Below are 27,123 nucleotides of genomic sequence, written 5' to 3' on the forward strand. Positions count from 1 at the left end.
GCTGATCCGACCCAGTGGCAGAGAGTCCTTTGCCTTCGAAGCTCTGAGCACCCTCAGTCCCGGGTGGGTCCTGCCGTGCTGTTGTGGGGTGGAGGAAAGCCTCGGCTGGCAAAGACACAACGTTAGTGGATCCTCCTGGCGCATTCGTCTTAGAGGTTCTGTACAATGACCGAAAGCACGGCCTGACTCTTTGTGTCTCTGCTGCGTGCACATTCTTGCCTCTTCTCCAGGGACACATTCTCTGCTGCGACAGCAGAGGGGTGGAAGAGGTGCCTTCCGCCGACATTCATCATTCCTCGCCCTGCCCCTCCCCCACACAGCAGTTTCTCCCGCATTGCCCCCATTTCTTTTCTGATGAAACAATTTTTGGACGAGACTAGAATCAGCCACCTCCCAACAACTAAAACTGCCCTACCACCACCGTCTCTTCCCCCCCAGCCTCTCCCTCCAACCTCTCGGGATCCAACCTCCTGCCCCTACCCCAATTCTACTAACCCAGGTTCTAAACCATACTTGCGAGAGGCCTACGGTTCAGAAAAGCAGGCCGCCAAAAGAGCTAGTGCCTGTGGACAAGGCGCAAGGTGGTCATGGGAATCAGTTGTTTATTTTTCTCTCTTCTCTAAGTTGACTGAATCCCTTCCCTTTTTGTGCGGTGGAAAAAAAGGCCTTGACCCTTCTAGGACAGTGCCCGTTAAAACTACAAATTGTCTGTAGCACGGCCTCCCGGGTTGGGTGCCTTCTCTCCTGGTGCCATCCTCTCCCTTCTCCGCCTAAGATCGTGCTCCTCTTCCAACTTACAAACAGCTGGACAGAGCCACAAGGTCCGGCACAGGTGCTGTGCATCAGAGACACGACACGCATTTGAATCATGCAGGCCACCTCTTCTGTCAGTAGTCAGAAGGAAGGCATCTTCTGATACCTGTATTTCCTCCCCATCTGCCAGGGGAGGGCCTGAACGGTGGAGTTCTGCTTTCTTTGGGGGAAGGGGACATGGTTGAGGTGGCAGGATATAAGTGTATGCATGTTCCCTGACAGAGCAACTATTAAGCTGGAGAGTCTCAATTTCTTGCATGCTGCCAACACAAACGAAGATTGTTTTGTCTGCCTTGCTGCACGGTATCCATGGTCACTTATCACCCAAAGTATATCCTGTATGTGTTTGGCTCTTTAAGGGGTTTAAGCAGATAACTAAACGTCGGTGTGTGATTTTTCCGTTCCACATTCGCAAAATGTTTGGCCTCAACACAGAAAGCCACGTGTCTGAATCATCTTTTAAGTTTGGCTATTAATTTGCACCTAGTTCCAATGCCCTTGCCTTCCATCCAGAAGAACTAATGAATCTTTGTTTTCTGTTTCGTTTGAAGAATGGATTGTTTGGGAACGCTAACTTTGCTTTGGGTTCTCTACCTTTTTTTTTTCTTCCTTTCTTTCTTTCTTTCTTTTTTTTTTAATGCAGCTTTTGAAATATTCAGTTGTTTGCCATTACTCACCCCACCCCAACCCCGTGCTTGGAAGTTGATGTTCCTGGTGTTCCGTGATTTCTTATGTGTTTGATTTTGATTGTTGAGCAGTAGTGTCTTGTAGTTTGGGTTTTGTTTCTCTCCTCCAACCACCAGTTCTTTGTTCTACTGGCCAATTCTCACCTTCGTGTTTTCTCGTCCTCCTTTTCCTTCCCCTGGTATAGATCAAAGTGGTCAAAGCGTTCCATAGTTCCCTCCACGAAAGCATTCAGAAACCCAAGAACCAAAACTCCATCCACAACTTCATGACCCACCCTGAATTCGCCATAGATGAGGAGGTGCCACGAACACCACTCCTGGATGAGCATGAGGAGGAAGATCTCGAACAGGCTCCTAAGGCTGGGACTAGGGTGCTCCTGTTGGATGGTGAGGTCACCCCATATGCCAACAAGAACAACAATGCGGTGGACTGCAGCCAAGTGCACATCGTTGCCTCCCATGCGGACAGCCCTCTACACAGCCTGGAGACATCAGTTTGAACTTCATTCTTTGGCTCCCGTCCCCGCTTTCCCCATTTCCTTTCTCATCTGTCCCATCTCTAAGGTGACGATGGGACTTTTCACTGTCATGTCAGCTGCTCCCAAGTATGTGTGAACCCCCACCTGACCATGAAGAGGCAAGAGTACAGACCAACAAGGATTTCAGCTTGAACTTGAGTTGGGGTTTGTAGCAGGACCCAGTCAAACCCCAGGCAGGTAATGAATGGTAGAATCTACCCCTTGGGTGTATCAGTTGTCATGTGTAAAGAAATGATGACAATCCTCTTGGCATCTACCCCAACCCAGACTCTTCCCGGTATGTATACATATGTCATCAACTCCTGACTTCTGGATTTTACCCTATGAGTCTGTGCCATTTATAAGCGAGGTTGAGGGTTCAGAGAGATAAAATATCCCCAAACGAGATGTGTTGAGATAGGAATGGAATGTATAGAATCATCTTATAGAGTGGTTGTTTTTAAAATGACTTTCCCATTTTCAAACCTTACACCTAAAGCCCTCTAGCTCTTTCTGCCCTTCTAGTCAAACCTCCCCAAGGTTCTTTTGGTCTTTTGTGACCATTGTCTTCCTTACTTTCACTCTTTCTTTTTTTTTTCCCCCTTTTTTTTCTTTTTCTTTTTCTTTTCTCTTTTCTTTTTTCTTTTTCTTTTTTCTTTCTTTTCTCTTTCTTTCTTTCTTTTTTTTTTTTTTTTGTCATGATGATTGAGAAATTGGAAAGGACATGGCTGAATTGAGTCAACTTTGGCCATTCTCCCTTCTGGCCCCAGTGGAACCCTTGGCTTAGTCTCAGAGGAGGAAAGGTTTCTCTGCTAATAAGATCCTTTTGAAGCAATTGAGAGCTGGTAAGAATGTGTTTCTGTTGTTGTCAGGTTACCTTCCACTTCTAAACTGCCATCTTGTCAGGTGTGTATCATTTCTAAGTGCCAGGGAGCTCAGCCTTGACCATGAAGCTTTCATATGTTTGGTACGCAATTTTTACCATAAGCCTGATTGTTCTCCTATTCCCAAAGTGGTAGCAGAGGAATTAATTGAGACCGGCCCTGCCTCCTAAGTGGACTTGGATATTGAGGACCAACAGCTGGCAGTTCTAGGACAAGACAGACCATCAAAGCCAACTCTTGTGCAATCCTCCTTGGGTTGACCACTACCGCTTTCAAGGCCTTCTGCCAAGGCTCTTCTAGGACAGGACCTGATTGTTGCGGAAGTGAGTACTGAGAAGCCTTGGGAGAGGCCAAAGGGCCATCCTAACAGGATCAGAGAAACCCTTCGTCCGAGAAAACCAGACACTCTGAGGTTAGGTGCCCAGGTACCAGCTTTGACATACCCTTCATCTTTCTTGTTCTGCTCTTTCGTGGCCCCTAACTCGTCTGGTCTCTGAACAGGTCCCAACCTTTCTCAAATCTTCCGCTTTTGAAAATACACATCCCAAGTGGACTCCAGTGACATTTTGCTGACTTGAAGGAGCAAAAGACCCACCCTGAAATTCTCTCCTCCCTCTCTCCCTTTCTCCCACATGACCCACTCAAGGCCCTCCCCAGAATGTGCTCGACTGTAAAGCCCTGTGCCTTCTCTCCCTGGACACTGCCCAAAGCATCCCCTTCCTCCCTGCCTCTCAGGAGTTGGGGACTTTGCCAGGAGATTTTTTTTTTTTTAAGTGTTCCTTAATGGGACAAGGTGGAGCCACGTTTGCAGGAGCTTCATTTTTATCCCTGCTGATGTGGACATCAGCTCCTCTGTGCAGGGATTATTAGCTCATGTCTACCGGTTCCCATTAAATAAATGAGGCCTGTCCCCCTCTTTCAAGAGTGATGGGAGTAGGGAGTAGGGCTCGAGGCTCTTATGAACTGCCAAATGTCCACTTGTGACGGTAAGGTGGCCTGAACCTATGCTCTCTGGCCTTCTCTTCTAGATCCCTCCTCCCTTACCCCTTCCATCTGAGCTGTCCGAGGTAGAAAGAGCAAGGAAACAATACCCCCTACCCATCCCCACTCCTACGCAACCCACCAAATTTGATTTGGGTTTTATAAGGGTCACGTGCTTCAGCAATCTTTTCTCTGTCTTAAATACTCCTGTGGGGACAAAACAGCTCACCCAAGGTGTTAGGTGTGCACATACATATTTATTACGTACATTGGAAGATTTAGTTCTGTCAAGTCTTTTATTACCTCAGATCAGTTTGAAAAACAAGCCAATAACAAACTTTGGAGGCTATTTTACCATTCCTGCTCCCAAAAGACTCTCATGGTGCCTGACAGGTTACTCTTGAGAGCTTGTGTCTACTTGTTTAAGCTCAATGGTTTTTGTGTGTATTCTAGTTTCCGTGGTAGGAGAGAAAAAAAATAGAGAAATATTATGCAAAAAATATAGTTTTCTTTAGATCAGAAACTGATATTTTTGAGTCAGCCATATGTATTTTGTTTAAAGGATTCGAAATTAAGTGCTGTCATGTTACCCTGTGGAAGGAGCATATAACCAGCTGTTTGACATGACAGGTGACTTAGTATATTTGTAATTGGTTTGAAAACCAATGCAGCGTACTTCCTTTCTCCAAACAGCCATCTTTATACTTAGGGAAAAAAAAAATTTGTTGGGTTCTAGACTTTTTTAATATAAATTTTGTTGATATGGAATTGAGTAAGTTTAAGTGTTTATGTGCATATGTTTTTTATATAAGTTTTTTTCTATTCAGTTTTCGTGATCCAACTGGCAGTGAGTCAATATGGCACAAGTTACTAAAGCTTTCCCCCAATATGGTGCTTTAGATCTGAAAAGGGTCTGATGGGGAGAAGGGGAAATTACTATCCTAGATGAACCTAGAAAAATGGGCAGTAGACTGTGCATGGGAAGGAAAGCATCCAGAAGAAGGGATAGCCAGCAGAAAACGAGGGTATGTCCCCCATGGAGATGGGTGCCAGGCTTTTTAGCGACTGGTGAATTAAGATCAGGGGCCTTGGTTGGATTTTGTTTCTTGATGGGTAGCTGGCAGAGTGGTACCCACAACACGAATATCTCTCGGGCTGCAAGGATGCTCTGATTTGGGGGTTGCATTTTTTATGGTTCTTTCACCTCCTGTTGTCCCAGGAGTTTTCCCTTAATGAGTCTTTGTGCAAGGATCTGATTTGGGACTTCCCCTCCCCTAGAAATGTTGTGTGCAATATATTAGACGGGGGATAGATTTCTAAGTGGAAAAAACAAAGGCTGGTTCTAACCCCGGGTGGTAATCTTGGGGCTAGGTCCTTCCCGTAGGTGCCCTCTGAAGTGACTCCCCCATCCCTAAAGGTGTTAGACCACCGAGCAATCCTTCTGACGCTTGTGGGTTCTTTAGGGTCTAGGTTTCTTCTTCCACTTGAACGTCAGAGGGGAGAGTTTGCACCGTTATATCTGAGCGTTGACCTCGCTGCCGAAAACCCGGGGGGGGGGGTGTGGCAAGCTCGCATGTGTCCTGCGACCTCTAAATGCCTCACCTCCTTTCTTTCCTGCTTTCTTTTGCCTAACGATTGAAGCAGCCTGGGATACCATCACAAAGTGCACACTTCCTCACTTTCCGTATCTAGGGACCACCCGCTGCAGCGGTGGGGATGAGGCACTTGTAAATGCCTGCTATTCTGAAGCCATTCCAGCCTTTTCCTCAGAATAGACCAGACGCCCTTCCATTTAGCTCAGTGCCAGTGCTCTGCCTTCCCAGCCCTGCTGTTAGGCCTGCTGTCCCCTTTCCTCTTGACGAGGAGAGACGGAGGGAAGTGAGCTCCCCGTGACCGAACTGGCCTTTGGTTCAGATTTGCTCCCCATATGTATATATGCCATATGTGAATATGCCATATATATGTGCCAACAAATCTATCTACGTTGTTCTTTTCCGATCAGCACGCAGATAGGAACTTTGAGTTTCTTCGTCTCTTTTTTTCTGTTCTTCTTTTTTTCAGTAATTAGTATAACAAGCACTGGTATTTTTGTATAAAAAAGAAAACCAAACAAAACAAAAGATTGACTAGTGTGGTCTGCATGCCATCAACAAACATGGCGACAGCCAAGCAGCAGTGTGCGCCCCAGTGTGTGTTACCATAATTCGCAGTTCAGCCGAACAGTGCACCCGATCTGTATTTGCGTTCCGATATTATTGAAGCTCTCTGTACAACGTTTTGCATGTATTTATATGGTTCTTAAAGGAAAAAAAAAATGCCATAAACCGGCAAATCTGAAATTCAAATATGCTGTCCACTGAGACGGGAAGAAGAGGAGTTTTAAAAGACGGGGGAGAAAAAGGGATATATATATATTTTTTTTTTTTTGGAACCAATAAAGCTTGTTGCTGATGAGAATCAGTACTGCCGTGCACTGAAAATAAAAACCCATGCCCACCTGTAACTGCGCTGTCCTCAATGTGTCTCCGCTGGGGGGTCGTGTCACGGGGTGGTCCGTGGGAAGGGGAACCTGCCACCGTCACATCAGGAACCCCATCCGTGCAAGCCCGGAGCTCAGCTTGTCACTGGACCCTGACATGCTTCTCTGCCAGCACGTCCCTCTGGTGACTCGTGGCCCCGCTTGCCAGGCCCCTGCGCCGAAGGTACGAGCTTTGCTCCCCTTGCTTCAGGCAGAATCCACGGTTGGTGGCGCTGCAAAGCTAGAGCTTTTGAGAAAGGAGATTTGGAAGGATTAAGAGTCCGATGTGGCAGTCCTTTCTTTTTTTCTTTGCCTTTATCCTTTTTTTTTTTTTTTTTTAATGAAATGCCCTTTGGAAAAATTCATTCCCCTGATATTAGCACTTTTTTACCTACCTTGCCTCTGGGGTTCTCCAGTCCCTCCCTTCCCAAGGTTTCTGTTCTGTTCTGCTAATTGTCCCGTTCTGTTCGGTGAGTCTCTAGCATGACTGATTAGGCCCCACGTTTGGGCCAAAACAGCTCCCTGGCAGCTCACTTGGGCTCTGAGCTTCAGTATTTCAGAACTCCTAACTCCCTGCGCCTTTCATCCAGGCGCCCAATCAAGTTCCACAGCTCTCTCTGGAAACATCAAAGAGAGGAAAGGACTTTGTCGGCTCCCCAGGGTCCTTTAGGGAAAGTACGATAGGGAAGGACAGCCCAAACTCTCCTGGCTGTTTGAACAGGCTGCTTCTGAAAGGAGGAGCCAGCCCTGAATGAAGCCGGCTTCCGTAATGAGAAGTCTTGTCCCTACTTCTCTGCCTGTCCCCGGTTGCCCTCCATAGGCACAGGCGCCCTGACTGTTTCGGGTCTTTAAAACGGGCTAGGGGAGGAAAAAAAAAAAACGAGTAATAACTAACAGGGGGCTAGGCCTTGTCTGATAACAGAAATCATTCGCAAAACAACCCAGTTTCTTTTTTTCCCATTACAGATTCCCTCCCCATTCATTACCTTTGCTAGAAAGGGATGCAAAACACACAGACATGTACACACACACCTTGAGTCCTTTCTAAGGCTCGGCCCTGTGTCTCCCCTCACTCTCACCTTGTCTCGGCTGGACCTGAGATCTGTGCCTCTGCTGTGCCAAACTGGGTCTTTCTCATTTTCACCTCCTAACCCCAGCGTGTGGTAAGGCCTGGAGAGGCATGAGCTTCAAAGCAGCTCTCTGGCAGAGACGAACAACCCTGAGGTATTGTTTTAATAGAGAATAAAACCAGCTCAGCTCCTTGGGCCTGAGTTACTATACAAAAGAAAAAGAGTATGCTCTTTTCTTCCATTTTTTCCCCTGCCCCCAGTTCTAGAAAAACACAATTTCTCTGCCTTTATATATGGTTTACGGCCTTATATGTGGTATATGGTCTTTAATAATGGTTTGCGAGCCTTTCTCAGCCACCATATGCTCTCCCTGTGGTCCCTGGCTTTGTTGGAAGCTCTCCACCAAGACTCACTGGTCCCCTCCCGGATACACACACATAGCTGGGCAACCCCCTGACTTGATCTGTGGCAAATCCAAAGATCAGTCATTGGGGACCAGCGAACTCGTTACCAGCCCCTGACCTGGCTCCATTAGGGCATGGCCTTCATGTTACTGCAAGCATGAAGGAAGGTGGAAATGGCACGTCCTTTACCGGCAGATAAATCTGGAAACCCGGATGTAAACAAAACACGTCAACATGTTCCTATGTTTGCGGTGCCATTTCTGTTCATTTGTCGCCAACATGAACCTAAGCCATGAGCTTAGCCATGAACCTAAGCCATGAGCATAACAACCTGCTAGGCCCTTGGACTGTAATACTTTTAGCCGTGAAAGGGAGTGGCTTCTGCGTCCTGGGCCTGCCCGTATGCTGACGTGGGATTAATCCTTGTCCTCAGAAGACACACACATAGAAGGGAGTGGCCTCTTCGGAACGGCCTGCCTCTGCCATCTCGTCAGAGGCTGGTGTCAAAACCAGAAGGCCACTGGACACCTCCAATGAGAATTTAAGTGGTCCGCATATTGGAAAAGCCAAATTGCCATCAGAAGCTTGGCTCCTGCTCACACAGTCTGAACAAGGGGAGCCCCTTGAACCGTCCGAGTAGTCGGAGCCTTCATACTCAGACCCAGGTGTATCCATCTCTGCTCTTGGACAGACCTGGTCCCTGAGTTCAGGGTCAGCCAACATTTGGTTTCTCTGATGTCCCCTGTAATAGAGGCCGTCCTCCGTTACATGGACCATCCTCCAGACACGGCACATTCGTTGGGTGATAGTTTTTCTTGCGTGCTGGACCCAGGAACACTACCGTGAACGACTGATCTGTGTCTTAGAACTCGAGAGCCTCATGGCTGGGCCTGATTGAAAGCAAATACACATGAAAACTGACTTGAAAGAGGAAGTGAGGCCGAGGAAGGCGGGGCTGGGGACCCACAGTGGCCTTCAGCACCTGTGACAGGGAGAACAAATACACCTGTGGTCATCCAAAGCCCTTCGTCTGCGTCAAGAATCCCCACGTCTTCCTGCCGAACCTTTGAACTGAAACTGCTGCTCTTCAGGTAGGAGAGAGAAGGGGTTTGAATCTTGTCTGCTCACCCTTTGGCGGAGAATCTGAAACAGAGAAATTCGAGAGGTGGAATCGGATCCTGACGTGTGGGCAGCCCAGAAGGCAAGAGACTGGCGCCCCACACTCCGCTGCTTGAGGGGCTTGATTCTCCACCTCAACAAGGGGACAGTTGAGCTACATCAATGATTTCCAGGTTACCCTTTGAAGATCCGAAAGGGATTCCTCAGAGATAATTCAGAGCCCACAGGTGTTCAACACAAGTAGCCTTTTTTTTTTTTTTTTAAGGTATTTGGCTTCTAGGTCAGTGGTAGTTTTAAAAAATTGCCCTTGGGGCGCCTGGGTGGCGCAGTCGGTTAAGCGTCCGACTTCAGCCAGGTCACGATCTCGCGGTCTGTGGGTTCGAGCCCCGCATCTGGCTCTGGGCTGATAGCTCGGAGCCTGGAGCCTGTTTCCGATTCTGTGTCTCCCTCTCTCTCTGCCCCTCCCCCGTTCATGCTCTGTCTCTCTCTGTCCCAAAAATAAATAAACGTTGAAAAAAAAAAATTTTTTTTAATTGCCCAAAGGTGGGGGGGGGGAGGGCACCTGGGTGGCTCAGTCGGTTAAACGCCTGACTCCAGCTCAGGTCATGGTCTCGCGGTCCATGAGTTCAAGCCCCGCGTCAGGCTCTGTGCTGACAGCTCGGGGCCTGGAGCCTGCTTCGGGTTCTGTGTCTCCCTCTCTCTCTCTGCACCCCCCCCCCCCATGGTCTGTCTCACTCTGTCTCTCACAAATAAATAAATGTTCAAAAAAATTGTTTAAAAAAATTGCCCCAAGTGTACTGTGGACCAGTCCTCTCTGAGGCCCGCCACTAGCACACTGAAACGATCCAAACACGGGGGACGCGAGTTTTGTGTGATTAAATACACCAGCAAGCCTAATTTGCATCCTGTCTTGATTGGCTCCCGTTACAGTTACCAACATCAACACACATGCATTAGAGTAAAACTTACTGATTGTGGTCCATCCTGCTGAGATTGTGACCTCGCTGATTCACCCTTGGAATTTGTTGTGGAAAGAGCAGTAGTCTGGGGATGCAGAGATCTAACCCAGCGGAATGGCATAAAGTTACAAGCTGTCTCTTTGAAGCCACGGTGGCGAGGGCCGGCCGGGGAATGGGAAGGCCTAGGATATAACCCTGACTCCGCTACTAATTTGTTGCGTGACCTGAGGGTCTCCTCAACTCCGACACTCTTTCCATGTTCAGTCCAGTGTCAAAAATGGCTATTAATAGCCATTGGAGAAGGCCTAAGAGGCATTTGTCTTTCATTGCTTGATCTCCCCTGGAATGTAGCATTATCGTGCGTGCATTGGACGTTGGTGCATACCGGGACGTGCACGGGCAGGCTTCACCCGGGGCTCAGCCACTTATACCGACAACAAAGACAAATTGCTCCACAGCCCTTAAAGCACAGGAAATCTGTTTCTTTTCTTAATTAAATAAAGCCTAGCACCAAACTAGCTAAGATCAGCAAGAGGCCTGTCATTTTTTTAATGGTCTCGTGTCCTCCCCAGCCTTGGACGCTGGTCCGCTCATTCATTCAACAAGCACACACTGTGCCAGGCACCGTTGTAGGCACCGGGGATACGACAGGGAAGGAAACAAAGTCCCTGCTCTCTGAATTTTGTCTCACAGAGGGGAGACAAAGAAGCAAATGCATAGCACGTCACATGGTGACAAGGACCAGGGAGAAGGGTGAAGTGTAAGGGAAATGGGGAGCGCATGGGGCATGAGGGTTGCCCTTCTGTGGAGTGGACGTTTGTGAAGATGTGAAGGCAGTCAGAGAGTGAGTTAGGGCGATACGAGGAGGAAAGAGATTCCTGGCAAAGGGCCCAGCAAGTGCAAAGGCCCTGACGCAGGAGATCGTGATGTGTTTGAGGACACACAAGGAAGGCAAGAGTTAGAACTGAGTGGCTGAGGGGGAGTGGAGGAGAGAAGTGCAGGCAGGAGCTGGGAGCCGGGCAGAGCCTGGAGGCCATCCTAAGGTTGGCGTCCAGGAAGTGGGAAACCATCGGAAGGTTTGAACTGAGGACGGCAATGATGATCTTACAGTTCAAGGGGATCACGCCAGCTGTCGTGAGGCTGCAGTCTAGAACAAGGCAGATCTGGCCAGCTCGCGTGCCACCGGCGGGCCCAGCCTCATACTGAGGCACACGGGTAAATCCCCGCCCTCCGTCCCGCTGTCGTCCTAGGACACACAGAAGAGTGAAAAGAAAAGGCTTGTTCAAAAACAATTGAGACCTATCGTTTGCCACCCTAGTTCATTCGCGCCCTGGTTAGTGAAGTGATCGAAATGACATTCTCCTCCCTCACGCAAGGAGGGAACAAAGGAGACCATCTTGACTTGTGCCCTCCCTGTCCCAGCCTCCCACTCCCGTCGCCGCGCCGGCTGCCTGGTCCCCGGGGCGGGCCTCCTCTGAGCCCTGCTGAGGAGTTGCCTCCTTCCTGCCCAGGGCCCCGGGGGGTCAGAACCTCTCTGTGTGGGCTGCCTAGGGCTGAGGGGAGACTTGGGGTGGTCAGCAGACATTTGCTCATCAGAGATAACACCTCACAGTTATCTCTGCTTCGTGGCTCTGCAGCCGCTAGGGCTCCAGGGGAGGCTACCAAACACGGAACTCCAGAGGGACCAAGAAGGCAGACGTCTGCCCGCCAGACTTAAGGAGAATGTTCTCTCGCCCATCACCAAGCCACCTCTTCCAGGAAGGCCTAGCCTCACTGGGGGACAACCCTCTTGCTTCCAAATTCTCCTCTCTCTCCTCAAGGGCCTTGGGCAGAGCGGGGGGCGGGGGAGCAGAGAACTCTTTCCATACTTTCTAAATCTATTTATCCTAACCCGCTCTCTCTCAAGTTTAACTTAAAAGGAAAGTATTTGCTGCCTTTGTTCTGGGTTTCAGACTTGCCTGGACTGGAGAAGGCCTCCAGCGCAGAAAGTGAACAGGAGCGGGGGGGGGGGGGGGGGGGGGGGGGGGGGGTAAGGCTCCAGCGGCACCCTGCTGTGGTGTGGTTGCTGCAGCCCCCAAACCTTCCCACACAAAGCCTGGCTGGAATTGTCTTTCACACAGGGCAACGTGGGCTTGTGTGTGTTTGTTCGTGCGTTTGTTTGGTTTTGTTTTGGGCCCAGAAATACAAAAGCTACTGTGGGGCGCCTGGGTGGCTCAGTTGGTCGAGCGCCCCACTTTGGCTCAGGTCATGATCTCACAGTTCGTGAGTTCAAGCCCTGCCTGGGGCTCTCTGCAGCCAGCATGGGGCCAGCTTCAAATCCTGTCTCTGGCTCTCTGCCCCTCCCCCCACCCCAGCTCAAAAAATAAACATTAAAAAAAGAAGAAGAGGAAAAAGAAATACAAACACCACTGTTAACCCCTTCCTAGGGCAAAGGAGACCCAACACGGGAGCTGGGTCCCCCTTCCTACAAGGGGCAGCGAGGACAGTGAAGGGTTTGCCTCTTTCTTTTGGCTGGATGAGCACACGGCGGGAGAAAATGCTGGACACCGATTTCTTTCCCAATATCTCACCCCGTTACACACTTAGGTCATAAAGTCACAGCAACAGTAAGCACCTGAGAGAACTTCTCAGAGGACCCCCCGCATTCTGATGATGGTCAGGCACCGTGCCAAATGCCAGAGATGCAATAAATAAAACAAAGTCCCTGCCCTGAAGGGGTTCAAAGGCTCCTCGAGGAGACAGACATTTGAACAACTAATCCCAACAATCGAGGGCCGGTGCCATGGGAACGCAGAAGAGCAAACCCAGGTCCAGAAGGGGAAGTCTTCACAGAGGTGGTGACAAGACATATTGTTTTAAAAAATAACTCTATTTCTTTATAAAAATGACACTTGCTTTATATAATAATGCAAGCGATAAAATCCCGAGAAGGAAGTAACAAAACGCCTCAAGGCCCACAACCCAGAAATAACCAGTAGAAAACTCTTCAAATGGATTTTATTGGAATTTTACGAGACAGAGAGGAGTCTGTCCGTCACAGTGGAGGAACCAGCGCAAGGGCCAAGGACGTGGAAGTGACCAGAGCCAGGGCTGCGTGGAGTGCAGAGTGCCCGCACAGGGGTGCCAGCTGAGGCTGAGCGCGGTGTGCTAAGCGTCTAGAGCCACGTGGCGGGAGACCTCCCATAAATATGCGTGGCACCCGGGGGGCTCAGTCAGCTGAGCACCTGACTCTTGGCTTCAGCTCAGGTCATGATCGCGTGGTTTCGTGGGTTTGAGCCCCACGTTGGGCTCTGTGCCGGCAGCATGAAGCCTGCTTGGGATTCTCTCTCTCCGGTGCTCGCTGCCCCTCTCTCACACGTGCTGTCTCTCTCTCTCTCTCTCTCAAAATAAATAAATAAAATTTTAAAAATATTAAAAAAAAAAAAAAAAGGAAAGTGACACACGGCAGGCAGGCAGGCTAAACATCAAGAGAGGGAGAAAGACCAAAGGGGGCAGTCCACTGAAGTATAAAGAAATGAGTCGAATGCATAATGAGATAAGCATACAATAGTGGCCCCCATTTAATGAGCTCCTACATAGGCCAAGTCCTAAGCTAAGCATGGTTCGTGGTTAGCCCGATTCATTTTCACAACAGCATTACCTAAGTAGTATTACACTGTCAATTTACACCCAAGGAAACACCCAGAAAGATTAGAGGACCTGCCCAAGATCACCCAAGTAGGTCATTTAGGATCTGAACTTGAACTGATACTCTTAATGCAGTGCTTCTGTCTTGCCTGAGGACTCTGAAAGGTTTCGGGTATTAGCAAGATCCGCTGAGTTAGCACAGAGCCTCTCCCCATCAACGGGTTTTGCTCACTTGGATGCGTAAGTTCTGTCTGTTTAAAACCAATCTCAATACTTTAGAATCCTGTGTCACATTCAACCCCGAACGAAATCTTGGAAAGCCGTTAGAGGGAAACACCAGACCAATCAGATTTAAAACATATACCCTATTTCCCAGGAGTGAGTCGTTTCCTTCCATTATTGTGATGAATAATTTCACACACCTATGTTGTGTTCTCATTTGTTGGTTTGATTGGTTGTTGCACGACGGGGAGGGAAAGGAGAACAGGGCGACAGGGTGCAGCTGGGTCTGAAAACCTGGAGCTTGTCTGCAGAGCCTCCTTTCAGAAGGCTGTTTCCCTCAAGCTGGGGCGGGGGGAGGAGAGAGTCAGGAGACCCGGAGGGAAGATCAGTCTGACTCAAGCATTCTGGGTAGATAAGAGAACCAAGGTCTTAAGATGATCACGCAAGAGAATTTCTGTAAAAAAAAAAAAATTTTTTTAAAGTAGCTGTTCTGAGGTTTGGTTCCATTGGCCCTTCTCTTGGACCGCCTTCCAAGTTCCCAGTTTGCACACAGCCTTCTGGTACCAGAGGCTCAGGACAGGCCTGGGGAGCCTAGCTTCTCTCTTCCACCAGTCCCGGCCACCAGGGCCATGGAGCAATGGATCTTCTCCTGAGGAGTCCTAGCTCTACGCAGACCCCATCTGAAGGACAAGCAGACAGACACCCAGCTTCCGGTTCTCGAACCAGCGGCCTCTGAACCACCTCTGCTTCCTACCGGGTAAGGCTGCGTGGAGGGAGGGCAGCGGGCACCTGGAAAGGCAGAGCTCTGGGGACGGCCGGCCAGGACCCACCAGCGGCCCCCCTGCCCTGAGGGCCTTGTGAGAGCCTGGATGCGCAAAGCGGGGGAGAGCAGCCCCGGGAGGCCATGGGCCTCAGGGTCCCCTGGGAAGAGGCAGAAGAGACATGGTGCTGAGGCACTGTTTTCCGTGCTATCCCTCTGGGAGTCCGTTGCCTTGTGGAAAGCCAAGTCAGAGGCCCTTCTTTCTTTGCTTTTTTTTTTTTTTTTTTAACGTTAAATTATTTTTGAGAGACAGAATGTGAGTGGGGCAGGGGGAGGGCAGAGAGAGAGGGAGACACAGAATCTGAAGCAGGCTCCGGGCTCTGAGCTGTCGGCACAGAGCCTGACGTGGGGCTCGAATTCACAGACTACACCCGGAGCATGACCTGAGCTGAAGTCGCATGCTTAACGGACTGAGCCACCCAGGCGCCCCTCAGAAGCCCTTCTTCACATCCTCATAAGAGTGTTAGTGGCCCCTTCTTTTTTGGACTCTCCCGAGATGCAAAGAGAGTTTTAGGAGATGGAAAAAGGAAAGAGGAGAAGGGAGCTAGAAACACATATTGAACAGTTGTGTAAGTTTGGGACACTTTGGGTAGACACGGGGTATGGGGTCTCTGGTCTCTGAGATAGCCATACAACAAGCAGGACTGTGACAGATCTCCAGAAGAGTCCTGTGAGGGAGACAGCCAGCCGACAGGGGCCACGGAGGGCAGGGCTTCAGGAGGGAATGGCCTCCAGGGGCCCTGCTGACCCAGCATTGGCTTCATCCTTAGGGTAATACCCAGAGAGTCTCAGAACGTGAAACACAGACCAGCTTTGTCAAAATCACTCAGGGAAGTGTCTATGAAAATAGCCTGCCTCCCTGCCTCAGAACCCAAAGGAACAGTCATGAATCTCCCTCCACCTTCTCCCATCTTTAGCCACACTCCCCACAGACCACAGCGCACCCGGCCAACCCAGGGAACAGGGGGTGAAGACATGGTTTCTGCTATCTTATTGTAACTGAGCAGCGTTTCCTGTGCCCCAAGCTTCATTAGCACATTGGTGGTGTCATTTCCTGTGACGACTCTCTGTTTCCATTCTGGCAAAATGTTTGCTCTTTTCTGTCTGCTTTGAGGGTTGGGGGAGGATGGGCTTCTCACAGAGCCTCTCTCTCGGGCCTCTTGGCAGTTCCCCCCTCCTTGTCCCTCATACTTCCACCAGAAGGCAGAGAGCGTAGCGTCTCCCTGACCCATGTCGCTTGGGGGACACCATACCCGGCTGAGCTCTCGCCTCCGGCACTGTAACCACATCCAGGTAGAAGCGAACCTGTTGTTTTTGTATTTGGGGTCAACGCAGCCTGACAGTTGCAAGGTAGATGCAAGGTAGAAAGTTGGCGGGGGGAAAGAAAGTTCTAGAAAGATTGGAAAACATGGGGATGGGGAGGGTGTCCATCGTTCTTACCTACTTAAAAAAGTGGTCGTGATGATATGTAAAACACAAACCAATTTTGCCTTTTCTCCTGGGGGTCGACAACTTGGGAAGATCCAGGAGAAGTGGCAACATGCACTAGCTGATGAGAATTAAGAGAAGGCTTAGAAGGAGAAGCTGAAGCCAGAGAGGTTCCCATGGCAATGGATATGATCACCCCAACCCTTTCAGAAATCAGAGGGGGGACCTCGGAGGCCAGGACTCTGCAGGAAACTGGTGGCAGCTTGGACAGGTGAGTGACTCCACCCTCCCCAGATTTAGACAGACATCCCTGGTGGACCCTGGTGGGGGGGGGGGGGGGCTCTACCCCAGCAGTGCTCCTAGCCCTCACAGCCAGGCTCAGGTCCACTGAGACCACCAAACTCCAGGCTTAGAGAAGTTTTCTCAGGGCTGCTGGGAGGAAAGGAGTTGGTGTTGACGAGAAAAAAGGAGTCGCAGGGGGTAGCTGTGATAACATAGGATTTCCCTAGAGCTCGCTGCCTGGCCTGGTTGGATTTCTGACCTCCCAGAGACCCGGTCCATGGCTGTCCCCAATCTTTCCTGTCTCAGGTCCCAACCACCAGTACCCCCACCACAAAAAACACACAAAAAACTAGGCCCTCCCATAATGGAAACAAAAGGCCTACTTTTTTCAATGATGTGTTTTTAGGTCCTAAAAACTTTCCATGAATGGAAAATGCAACCATAGATGTGATAAAGCTATATCTTTAGCATATAAAATCTCACAGAACTAATCGTGGATATAAATTTTACTGCTAAAACTTTCAGTATCATACTAACATACTAACAATAAAAAAAAAAAACCATCAGCAATTGAAGCTTTAGCAACACTGGTGGGTATAAATTTCAGTGCTGTGATAACAAATACATTTTTTTAATGTTTACTTTTATTTTTGAGAGCGAGAGAGAGACAGAGTGTGAATGGGGGAGGGGCAGAGAGAGACAGACAGACAGACAGAATCCGAAGCAGCCTCCAGGCTCCAAGCTGTGGGGCTCTAACTCACGAATCACGAGATCATGACCTGAGCTGAAGTCAGAGGCTTAACCAACTGAGCCACCCAGGCGCCCCAAAAATGATAAATTTAAAATCGCTGTCGTTCAGGGAAATAAATGTTATTACCATGACAAACAAATATATGTCACCTGCAGGTGAATAGGAGCATTGATGGGGAATGAATTCATAAAGTTGTCAGAACTCGGAATCCCCCCAGAAATCATCACTTCTATATTCCTTCGTGTTTATTAATTTACGCACTCATTCAACAAATATTCATCATGCCCTTAGTAAGTATCAGGCACTGTTCCAGGCACCAGATAAACAGGACAGACAAGTCCATGGCCTCCTGGAACTTACAGTCAAGTGGAAAAGTCAGATCTTAACAAATAAACAAATCGATATATAATATAATGCCAGTCAGCCTTAAGTCTGAAAAACGAGAGCAGAGTTAAGGGGACCGAGAGTAATAGAGTGTGGACTGGGAGGGCCTGTCTGAACAGGTGACATTTCAGAAGAGACCTGAGTGAAATGATGGACCGAGCTACGCAGACACCTGGGAGAGGGCCCTGTAGGTCGGAGGCAGGACTACGCTTTGCACGGACGAGGAAGAGCCTCGAATCCTAGCTGTCAAAGTCAGATGGAAAGTGGTAGGAAACGAGGTCAGAAGACAGACAGAGGCCAGCACATAAAGTGCCAGGACGTCTTCACTGGGTAGGGACTGTGACTGTCTTCCCAAGTGTGATGGGAAATTATGCAGGTCACAAGAATATGGGGGACGTGACCTGGTTTACTGTCAGGAGGACCACACTGGCTCGTGCGTGAAGACAATTATATGCCGGGGTCAAGAGGGAAAGCCAGGCGTCGCATGTGGGAGGGTGCTGCAAACCTCCACATGGACCGAGCGTTGGCAGTGGAGGAGCAAAAGGTGACTGGGTTTGGGAAAGATGCCCAGGATGGAGCAGACGGAATCTGCTGCTTGACCGGAAGTGAGGTGTGAACGAAAAGGAGCGCTCAAGGACGGCTCCAAGGTTTCCGACTGAGCCACTAGATGATGGGAGACACCACAGGAGAAGCAGGCTTATGAGAGAAGAACAGGCATTCTGTTTGAGGCCTATTTGGCTGGAGACGTCCACTGGGGAGCCTGGCGGAAATGTCCAGTGTAAATTGGGTAAACAAGCCTAGGCCTCAGGAGGACAAAACCCTTCCCTGGTAGCTGATCGGGTTTCTGATATTTGGAGGTAGCAGGTCCCCTGGCGATTCCCGCCGTAACCTCTGTTGGCTGTTGTTACAGTGGCAGCAGCCCCAGTCCTGTCAGGGAATCGCCAGCAGCACAAACCGGCTCCTGCCTTTGCACCGGTTACACCCCACGAGACAGCAAATGTTGCTTGGCGGCCAGCTCCACACGTTGGTGCATGGGGGTGGCTCATGTGCCTGCAGGCTGGACTCCGGCACAGAGAGCTCCCTCACTGTGCGTGGGGTAACCCCTCTTCCACACAAGACAGGAAGCCCAGGAGTAGGGGATAAGGGGAGGTAAGGGCAGAGGAGCATGATTTTGCAAACTTGGAGGATAATGTGGTGCGGTAGAAAGAGCACGATCGTTGGGTCCAAACAGACCTCAACTTGCATTCTATCCCTGCCCCTTCCTACCCGTGGGATCTCTGATACATTACTCTGCCTTTCTGAGTCTAGAATCCGGCATTCAGAAGGGACAGTTCCCTTCTCCTGTGTCCAGTGTCCCTCTGTCCACAGAGAAGACCCTCTCTTCAGCCAAACAGCCTACCCACCTCCGCTTTCCGGCACTCAGCTCCCATTCCAAGTCCTCGGGCTCCAATCCCTGTTGAAAGCACCTTCTCCAACCTCCTCAGCCTCCTATAGCTGGCCCTTGGTTTTCCTCACAGACATAAAGACCACAGCAGTGCCATCTTTTCTGGGTTTGCGGGCTTCCTCGCCATCCTCCTGACCACCATGATTTTCTACGGCCTGTGGAACTGGAATAAATTGAAGAAGCGTGAGTCCCTTGTTCGCCCAAAGTTGAGACCTCCCCCCACCAGGGTCAATAATCTAGCCTGGCGTTTAAAGCCCAGTTTATTCTCCAGGGATAAACTATCACACTGGGGAATCCTCTGTTCTTCTCTGACACATTGGTCCTTGTCTCACTCGAGAGTCTACGCTGTGTCTCCATTTTGAAAGCCGTTGCCCTGGGACTTTTGTGTCCCAACCCTCGCCCCCGGCCCCCCGTTTCTTCCTCCTGCTTCTGTCTACCAAGTCTTCTAGCTCAAATGGAATTGGGCAACTGTGAAAATGTATATTTTATGATACATAGTGAGGGTGGAGAATATTTTCAGGGACCACCTCATCCCCAAAGGTCCCCACGTTCTGTGCCACTGGCCTCTGCCACGATCTCCGTCTCTGTCATTGCCTTGCAGGACAAGTTCCTTACTTCCGAGTTACCGTCATGCCCTTACTGACTCTGTCTCGACCCAGACAAGGAGCCAAAAATATTTATGACTCCTTGCCCCAGAGGCAAGAAGACCTGGGTAGGTTTTTCTTTCTAATCCATGGACTGCAGACGTTACTGACCTTCTATGCCCAGAATGCACCTCTCACCACCCAGAGGCAGCTTTCTTTAAACTTTCAGACGTTGTGCCCTTCAGGGAGCATGAAAGAGGAGGGGATAGGAGGAAACACTGGGGGCCTAGAAAGCTCTAAAAAGGGAGTTAGGGGGCTCTAAAAAGGTTGGGGGGTTGTTTCACCTTGATGTGAGGTTAGCAAAGGACAGGTGAGTGTGTCTAGGGATGGGGAAGACAGACAGAGGAGAACATGGCCTCCAGCATTACAGGCAGGGAAGGTTCGCCCCAGGAGCCAACTTCCCAGCCTCCCAAGCCCCTGTGCTAGTTAGTGTCCTCCTGTCCTCTGCTAGAAGCTGAGGGCAGTTCCCGGGCTCAGAGCACATCATGCCCGCAGCTCCGACCCTCTCACCACAGAACATCAGGCCCCAACTACCAGACGCCATACAAACCCACTTCACCCACGATGCAGGGACTGCTCAGGCTGGAGCACTCAGGGCACCGGCCAGCCATCCTCAGGGTTTGTCCTCTGTCCTTTCAGGGAGACGTCAGTCAAGGAGTAACCGTATTTTCAGTACCGAGAGCCTCCTCTCCAGACATTCTGAGAGCCCTCCTTCTGAGCATGTGGTAAGAGTCAAGGGAAAGGACAAGTCCCTTGGGAGAAGGGATGTGTCTCTGGCAGAAGAACTGGGGGAAAGGAGTTCAGGTCACAGAGCAAACCACATGTCCTTTGGCAGTCACCCTGTGACCCTATTAATACGTTGGGAAGACTAGCCTGAGGACCTCCCTACTGCCCAGGGAGAGAAATGAGGAAAGATAGGCACAAGTGTTTGTGATGTTAAGCAAGGCACCAGGGCACATATATTCAAGGACATGGTGTTAGAACTGAAATGGATTGTTTTCACCAAGACAGGTAACCCTTTATCCAAAGGAGTCCTGTCCCCTTCCAAGTGATCACCTCAGGAGGGCACACAAGCATTCCAACAAGGCTGTCGGTGCTCAAAACACCCTAAAAACCCTGCCGTGGTAATAACTTCTGGGGCCTGTGCCAAACTATTTCAATTATCCTCCGGGGCAGGTATATTTGTAGGTCACTGAGCCCCGTAGCTGGCGTCAAAAGTGTTTGATCAAACGTGGGATTTTTTTTTTTAATTTTTCTTTTAATGTTTATTTATTTTTGAGAGAGAGAGACAGAGTGCATGTCGGGGAGGGGCAGAGAGAGAGGGAGACACAGAATCCGAAGCAGGCTCCAGGCTCTGAGCTGTCAGCACAGAGCCCCACGTGGGGCTCGAACTCACGGAGTGTGAGATCATGACCTGAGTTGAAGTTGGACGCTTAACGGACTGAGCCACCCAGGCGCCCCAAATGTGGGATCGTTTTTGAGGTGACCAGGGGAGTAGTATAACGAGTACCGATAAGTCCACATGTCCTGTGATCAGGCTCGGAAGGCAGCCCCCAGGGAGGACTCCCACAACACTGTGGCACCCGACACGGTAAAGGGAGGACTTTGAAACTCAGGGGGCTCATTTCCATAAATAAGTCTTTGCTTGTCGAAGAAATCGGTTTGTGATGGTCTCAAGTGAACACAGTCCCGCTGCTGCTGACCCCCTGCTCTCCAGCCTACCCAAAACCCAAAGATTTAGGGTTCGAATACCATGCGACCATCTTCCCGCCGTCCTCCCCTATACCCCATCCTTGGGCTCTGCTCCCACCTCTAAGACTTCCTGGGGGAGCAAGCCTGCATGGCTGATGAAGGGCAAGAAAGAGGAAACTCCACTGCCAAAGTGAGTTCCAGCCCTTGGGGGTGGGGGCGAGGCGGGGTGGGGAATCCTGAGGGGATTTTGCATTCAGAGTGCCACACCCAAGTAAGGCCACAACGTGTCTGGCTTGGGCTCTGTAGTGTGTGAAGAACGTTTTGAACCAATTGCCAACAGGTAAAAATCTAAAAGGTTTCGCATTCAAGTCTGGAGGCTTTTCTTGAAAAGTCAGAAGCTCTGGAAATTTCAGACGGGCATCCCTAAATGGCCAGAATCATCTGAGCCTTTATGTCAGCCGCCCCTTTCATAATAAGGGCAAGCATTTGTTAGTGTTTTTGACGTGGCAGGAGCTATTCCAAACACTTGGCACATGGTCATACACTTACTCCTCACAAACACCTGTATTACATAGGTATTATGATTATCCTCATTTCCCATGCTGGAAAGTAAGGCCACCGAGAGATTAAGTAACTTGCCCAAACTCAGCACAGAGTAGGGAGGCTGGGATTTGCACCCTGGGTTGGGGGCTGAGTCGCTACTTTTAGCTACATTGTCTCTCAGTGGGTTCTGAGGCAGCAGGCTGTGTCCAGTTTATCACACTCCCCCCCCCCCCCCACACACACACACTCCCCGGTGAACACTCATACTGTGGCCAAAAACTAGTAGCAATTTACACATCTACACTGTTGCGAAACTTACACTTACACTGTGTTGTTACACGTACCCGGTTGCTCTCCACTTCTCTCATACCTGCCTAGCATCTAAAGCCTTGCAGGCCGGGGGACGCCTGCGTGGCTCAGCCGGTTGAGCGTCCGATTTCGGCACCCGTCACGATCTCTCGGTCTGTGAGTTCGAGCCCTGCGTCGGGCTCTGTGCTGACAGCTCGGACCCTGGAGCCTGCTTCGGATTCTGTGTGTATCTCTCTCTCTGCCCCTCCCCTGCTCATGCTCTGTCTCTCTCTGTGTCAAGAATAAATGAACATTAAAAAAAAAAAAAATTAAAGCCTTGCAGTCGATTTAGAGATTTAGAGATTTTTCCCCCAAGGGGAAGAAACAAGTACAAGAACTATCAGACAGTGGTACTGGCTGGGGAAGTAGAAAGTCTTTGCCCATATTTCCGCTTCCATATCCTATCACTACCCTTCTCTTCTTGTTCATAGCCCTCCCAAGCAGGCAATGTCCTCTGGGTGCACAGAGACCGTTATCCTGCCAACGGCTATGCAGTGGGCATCTATGACAATGCCACAGGGCTCCAGATGCGTGGGGACCTCACTCCCTCAGCACACTATGTCAATGTCACAGCAGCCAGAGACTGCCTGAGCATTTCTTCAGAGGATTCCAGAGATTACATCAATGTCCCCACGGCGGAACAGATTGCTGAGACTCTTCTGGCTTCTGCCAACGCCACCCCCACGAACAGTTTTGCCCCCCCAAATGCTCGGAAGCTGGAGCTTACTGAGGAGAGAGAGCAGGGCTGTGGGAATGCCAGTGACCACACCAGTTTTTGGTCTCCAAGGTCTGAGAGCGATGATCCGCTCAGCGATGAGGAAAGTTCTTCTGAGACCTCAAATGACTATGTCAACATGGCAGGGTTGAATCTGGAGGCCATCCGCGGGAAGCAGCCCTGGATGGTTTCTCAGTGCTACAGAGATTATGAAAATGTCCCATCGGCACATGCCAGTGGAAACCAGCAGCAGGCGGAGGAAGAAGTGACATCCTCAAACACAGACCATGTCGAAGGCAGGACAGATGGTCCAGGGACCCACGTCCAATTTGTCATGCAGTCAGGGAGGTTCCTGGCTCTGGGGGATTATGTGACCTATCCGCCATCTGCACAGAAGGAGACTAGTCAGATGAAACATGGAGAAGAGATGCCAAATGAGGCCTCGGATGACTACGAGAATGTGTCAGCTGCCAACTTCGGAGACGTGGACCCCAAGGGGCCAGACGCATAGCTCCTTCCTGAAGAATTAGGCCCCAGGCACCCAGCTGGAGAGCTATGGGGTGCCAGATCCACAGCCACCACAGGGTCTAGTAAAGACCCTTGAACATCCTTGTATTTCAATGGGTTCGCTCAGGTAGAGTAGTACAAAGAGGCCGAGATACACAGGAGTTAAGGAAGTCACAAAAGCCAAGGTCTGGGAAAGCCAGAAAGGAATTCTTCTGAAGCAGGGTGCTGTTATCTCTCATACCAACCTAAGAATGTTTGCTGAAACTGCCTTATAGGATGGTTAGCAGATTAAAAATGCGATAGTACTTTAGTGCACAATGGAAGCGTGAAGTAGCCTAAAAGCGTTACCTTCACAAATACCAGCAGGTTGCAAAGCAAGAATGCAGATTCGTCTGTAATCCAGGCAGAGGCCAAAAAGAAGGGACAAGTCAGAGTTGGGGTGGGGCAGCAGCTGCCACTTGAAAAAGAGTGCGGACAACCAAATGCTAGAGAAAGATGTGGAACACCGGGAATTGTCATTCATTGCAAAGTATAGTATCCACTTTGGAAAGCTATTGGATAGTTTCTTAAAAGCACGCATGTATTATACAACCCAGCCATTCCACTACTAGGCGTTTACCCAAGAGAACTGAAAATTTGTGTTCATGCAAAAGCCCATACGTGACTATTTATAGCAGCTCTATTCATAATGCCAAAACTAGAAATAACTCAGATGCCCTTCAACAGGTAAATGGAAAAACGAACTGTGGTATATCCACACAACGAGGTTGTCTATACTCAACAGGAAAAAGGAATGAACTATTGGTTCATGTGACAACAAGGACAAATCGTAAGTGCATTTGGCTAAGTGAAAGATGCTAGACCTAAAAATCTACATATTGTATGATTCCATTTCTATGGCCTTCTGGAAAAGGCAAAACTATATGGAAGGAAAACAGGTCAGTAGTTGTCAGGTTTGGGGAAAGGAGAGAAGTTTACTATAAAGGAATTTTTAGGGTAATGGGGCTATTCTGTATTGGTACTGTGGTGATGGATACGTGACTCTATAAATTTGTCAAAACACAAAAAAACTATACAGATCAACGAGTGACTTTTATTGTATGTAATTTTTTTTTAATTAACCATGCTGTCAGGGGAAGCCATGATGGAATGCAGATTAAGACAAATAAAACCTAACTGTCTTACGAATGTATGATATAGCCTCACTGAAGGTGGGGCCGAGGGGGAAGGAGCTGACTAATTAACTTTGGAAAATAATGTTTTCACTTGAAACTGTAAGATAAGGACACACACACACAAAAACCTGTACATAACACTGTACTCTAGTTGGTAAATTTGTGTCTCAGAGGAGGACAGGTTAGCAATTCAGAAACTCTTTACATGTATACTAAGTTTGAACAAATAAGTAAATATAGATAAGGAGAAGCAGATTTCTTATTATCAGAAAAAGAGGTGACAAGTACAAGAGGCTACAATAAACTCTGTGGTGTTGATGAACTAGCGTTGGAGGCATAGTTTGAACTCTTGTTTAGTTTGATATAGGTATGAATAGATACAGAAATAAATATAGATATGTATAGAAATAGGCTAGTATACATATATTTCTCAGCTCTGTCCACTGGGACATCTAGAAGCAATGGCACCCTGGAAGCAATGGACACACTGAGCACTCAGGCCTTGGTTTCTAAATATCATTCTCAATAAAAGGAAACAGAGCTCCTTGGAAAAATGGCTAGTTCTAGAGCTGCGACTGGGAAAACACATGGGGAGCTTGACCTTCTTGTAGATGAAAGAAAGAAGAAAGAAAGAAAGAAAGAAAGAAAGAAAGAAAGAAAAGAAAGGAAAGAAAGAAAGGAAAGAAAGAAAGAAAGAAAGGAAAGGAAAGGAAGGAAGGAAGGAAGGAAGAAAAAGAAAGAAGGGGGGGAAGAAAAGACAAGATGAAGGCATGTCAAAAGGAGTCAACTAAAAGAATTCCCGGGGCAAAGCTAGAACAGTTTCAACAATGAAAACAAGTAATTATGATACAAATCTATAACTCAACAAAATATTCTTGAGTCCATACCAATAAATGAATAAAATGGAAGAAAGGAATAAACTGTCTTTCCAGATGAATTCTGAATAATAAGTATAGGAGAAATGAGGGGAAAAGAAAATCACTATCGAGACACCACAGAGCTGTATGTTGACAATGCTGGAATTAAAAGATAATAAAAAAAAAAAAGATACCACAGAATAATTGCTGTGAGCAAGTCCTAATGAATGCTAAAATTAGTGGATGACACTTTTTTTTTTTACTTTATTAATGTTTTTCAACTTTTGAGAGGGAAACGGAGACAGAGTACAAGTGGGGGAGGGGCAGAGAGAGAGAGGGAGACACAGAATCTGAAACAGGCTCCAGGCTCTGAGCTGTCAGCACAGAGCCGGACGAGGGGCTCGAACTCACAAGCCACGAGATCATGACCTGAGCTGAAGTCAAACACTTAACCAACTGAGCCACTCAGGCACCCCTAGTAGATGACACTTTTTTTTTTAATTTTTTTTTTTTAACGTTTATTTATTTTTGAGACAGAGAGACAGAGCATGAACAGGGGAGGGGCAGAGAGAGAGGGAGACACAGAATCCGAAACAGGCTCCAGGCTCTGAGCTGTCAGCACAGAGCCCGACGCGGGGCTCGAACTCACGGACTGTGAGATCATGACCTGAGCCGAAGTCGGACGCTTAACCGACCGAGCCACTCAGGCGCCCCTCGATGACACTTTAAAGAGAAGTAAGACAGTTGCGGAGCTTCAGAGATCTCCTCCCAAATATCTATACATTACTGTAATGACTTTAACACATGTCCACAAATTATTCAATACTCACCCTGGAACTTAATTCCCCTCCCCTTTAGTGAGGGCTGGATTTAGTGACTCTTTTCTTAAATATAGAAGGGGCGGGGGAGTAAATTTAGAGTGGAGACACTCAACAGACATCACCTGAACCATGTGATCAAGGTTAACTTACCAGTAATAAGTCATGCTGTTATATGATCAAGGACAAGGGTACTTCACCTCTGTAGTATTCTTCCCTCAAATCCACAAAATACCATTCTTATAATGAGGAAAAAAATCAGAAAACCCAGATTGCATGACATTCTACAAATACCTGAGCAGAACTCTTTTTTTTTTTTAAGTTTATTTATTTTGAGAGTGTGTGTGTGTGTGTGTGTGTGTGCAAGCAGGGGAGGAACAGAGAGAGAGGGAGAGAGAAGATCCCAAGCAAGCTCCACACTGTCAGTGCAGAGCCCGACAGAGGGCTCGAACTGTCACAGAACCGTGACCTGAGTTGAAATCAAGAGCTGGATGCTTAACCAACTGAGCCACCCAGGTAGTCCCCTGACTGGGACTCTTAAAAGTATTACAAGTCATTAAAAACAAGGAAAGACTAAGAAACTGTCGCAGATTGGAGGGTGTTAAAGAGATATGTTGAGTAGATACAAAATGGTACCTCATATTGGATCCTGGTAGAAGAAAAGGACATTAGTGGGGAAAAATGATTACGTTCGAAAAATCCATGTTTTAGTTAATAGTATTACATTAATGTTAGTTTCTTAGTTTTGATCATTGTACCATGGCTATGTAAGATGTTAACATTAGGGGAAGCTGGGTGAAGGGTATACAGAAATTCTTTGTACTATTTTTGCAGCTCTTCTGTAAATTATTTCAAAATAAAAAAAATAATTAAAAAATTTTTTAATGTTTATTTTATTTTTGGGAGACAGAGAG

General features: G+C 48.6%; 2 protein-coding genes across 10 annotated transcripts in view; both read left to right on the forward strand.

The window, feature by feature from the left end:
* The window catches only part of ATP2B4 (ATPase plasma membrane Ca2+ transporting 4), a 98,814-nt gene extending 92,429 nt beyond the window's left edge, over positions 1–6,385 (forward strand). For 6 of the 8 annotated variants that reach the window (XM_030303425.2, XM_030303418.2, XM_030303422.2 and 3 more), the window contains one exon: positions 1,685–6,385. In XM_030303425.2, coding sequence (XP_030159285.1) covers positions 1,685–1,999 — 315 coding nt within the window. In that variant the 3' untranslated portion in view covers positions 2,000–6,385. The remainder of the gene's footprint in view (positions 1–1,684) is intronic. The other 2 variants (XM_030303423.2, XM_030303424.2) reach the window with 1 other exon arrangement.
* Positions 6,386–15,700: 9,315 nt separating this feature from the next.
* On the forward strand, positions 15,701–24,547 carry LAX1 (lymphocyte transmembrane adaptor 1). Of its 2 annotated transcripts, none has more exons than XM_030302528.1 (6): positions 15,701–15,914; positions 16,143–16,320; positions 18,984–19,093; positions 19,512–19,622; positions 20,194–20,279; positions 22,569–24,547. In XM_030302528.1, exons 2-6 carry the CDS (start codon positions 16,226–16,228, stop codon positions 23,361–23,363), a joined length of 1,197 nt encoding a protein of 398 aa, XP_030158388.1. In that variant the 5' UTR covers positions 15,701–15,914; positions 16,143–16,225; the 3' UTR covers positions 23,364–24,547. The 2 variants fall into 2 exon arrangements, with proteins under 2 accessions (XP_030158388.1, XP_030158390.1); XM_030302530.1 differs by having other exon boundaries at positions 16,149–16,320.
* The last annotated feature ends 2,576 nt before the right edge of the window (positions 24,548–27,123 follow it).

The sequence above is a fragment of the Lynx canadensis genome, chromosome F1 (genome assembly GCF_007474595.2).
Source record: "Lynx canadensis isolate LIC74 chromosome F1, mLynCan4.pri.v2, whole genome shotgun sequence".
NCBI classification, from domain to species: Eukaryota; Metazoa; Chordata; class Mammalia; order Carnivora; family Felidae; genus Lynx; species Lynx canadensis.

Coding starts and splice junctions, on each gene's coding strand:
- LAX1 (XM_030302528.1), top strand. CDS start 16,226: ATGGCAATGGATATGATCACCCCAACCCTTTCAGAAATCAGAGGGGGG. Junction 19,623..20,193: donor CCAGAGGCAAGAAGACCTGG/GTAGGTTTTTCT, acceptor CTGTCCTTTCAG/GGAGACGTCAGTCAAGGAGT. Junction 20,280..22,568: donor GCCCTCCTTCTGAGCATGTG/GTAAGAGTCAAG, acceptor TCTTGTTCATAG/CCCTCCCAAGCAGGCAATGT.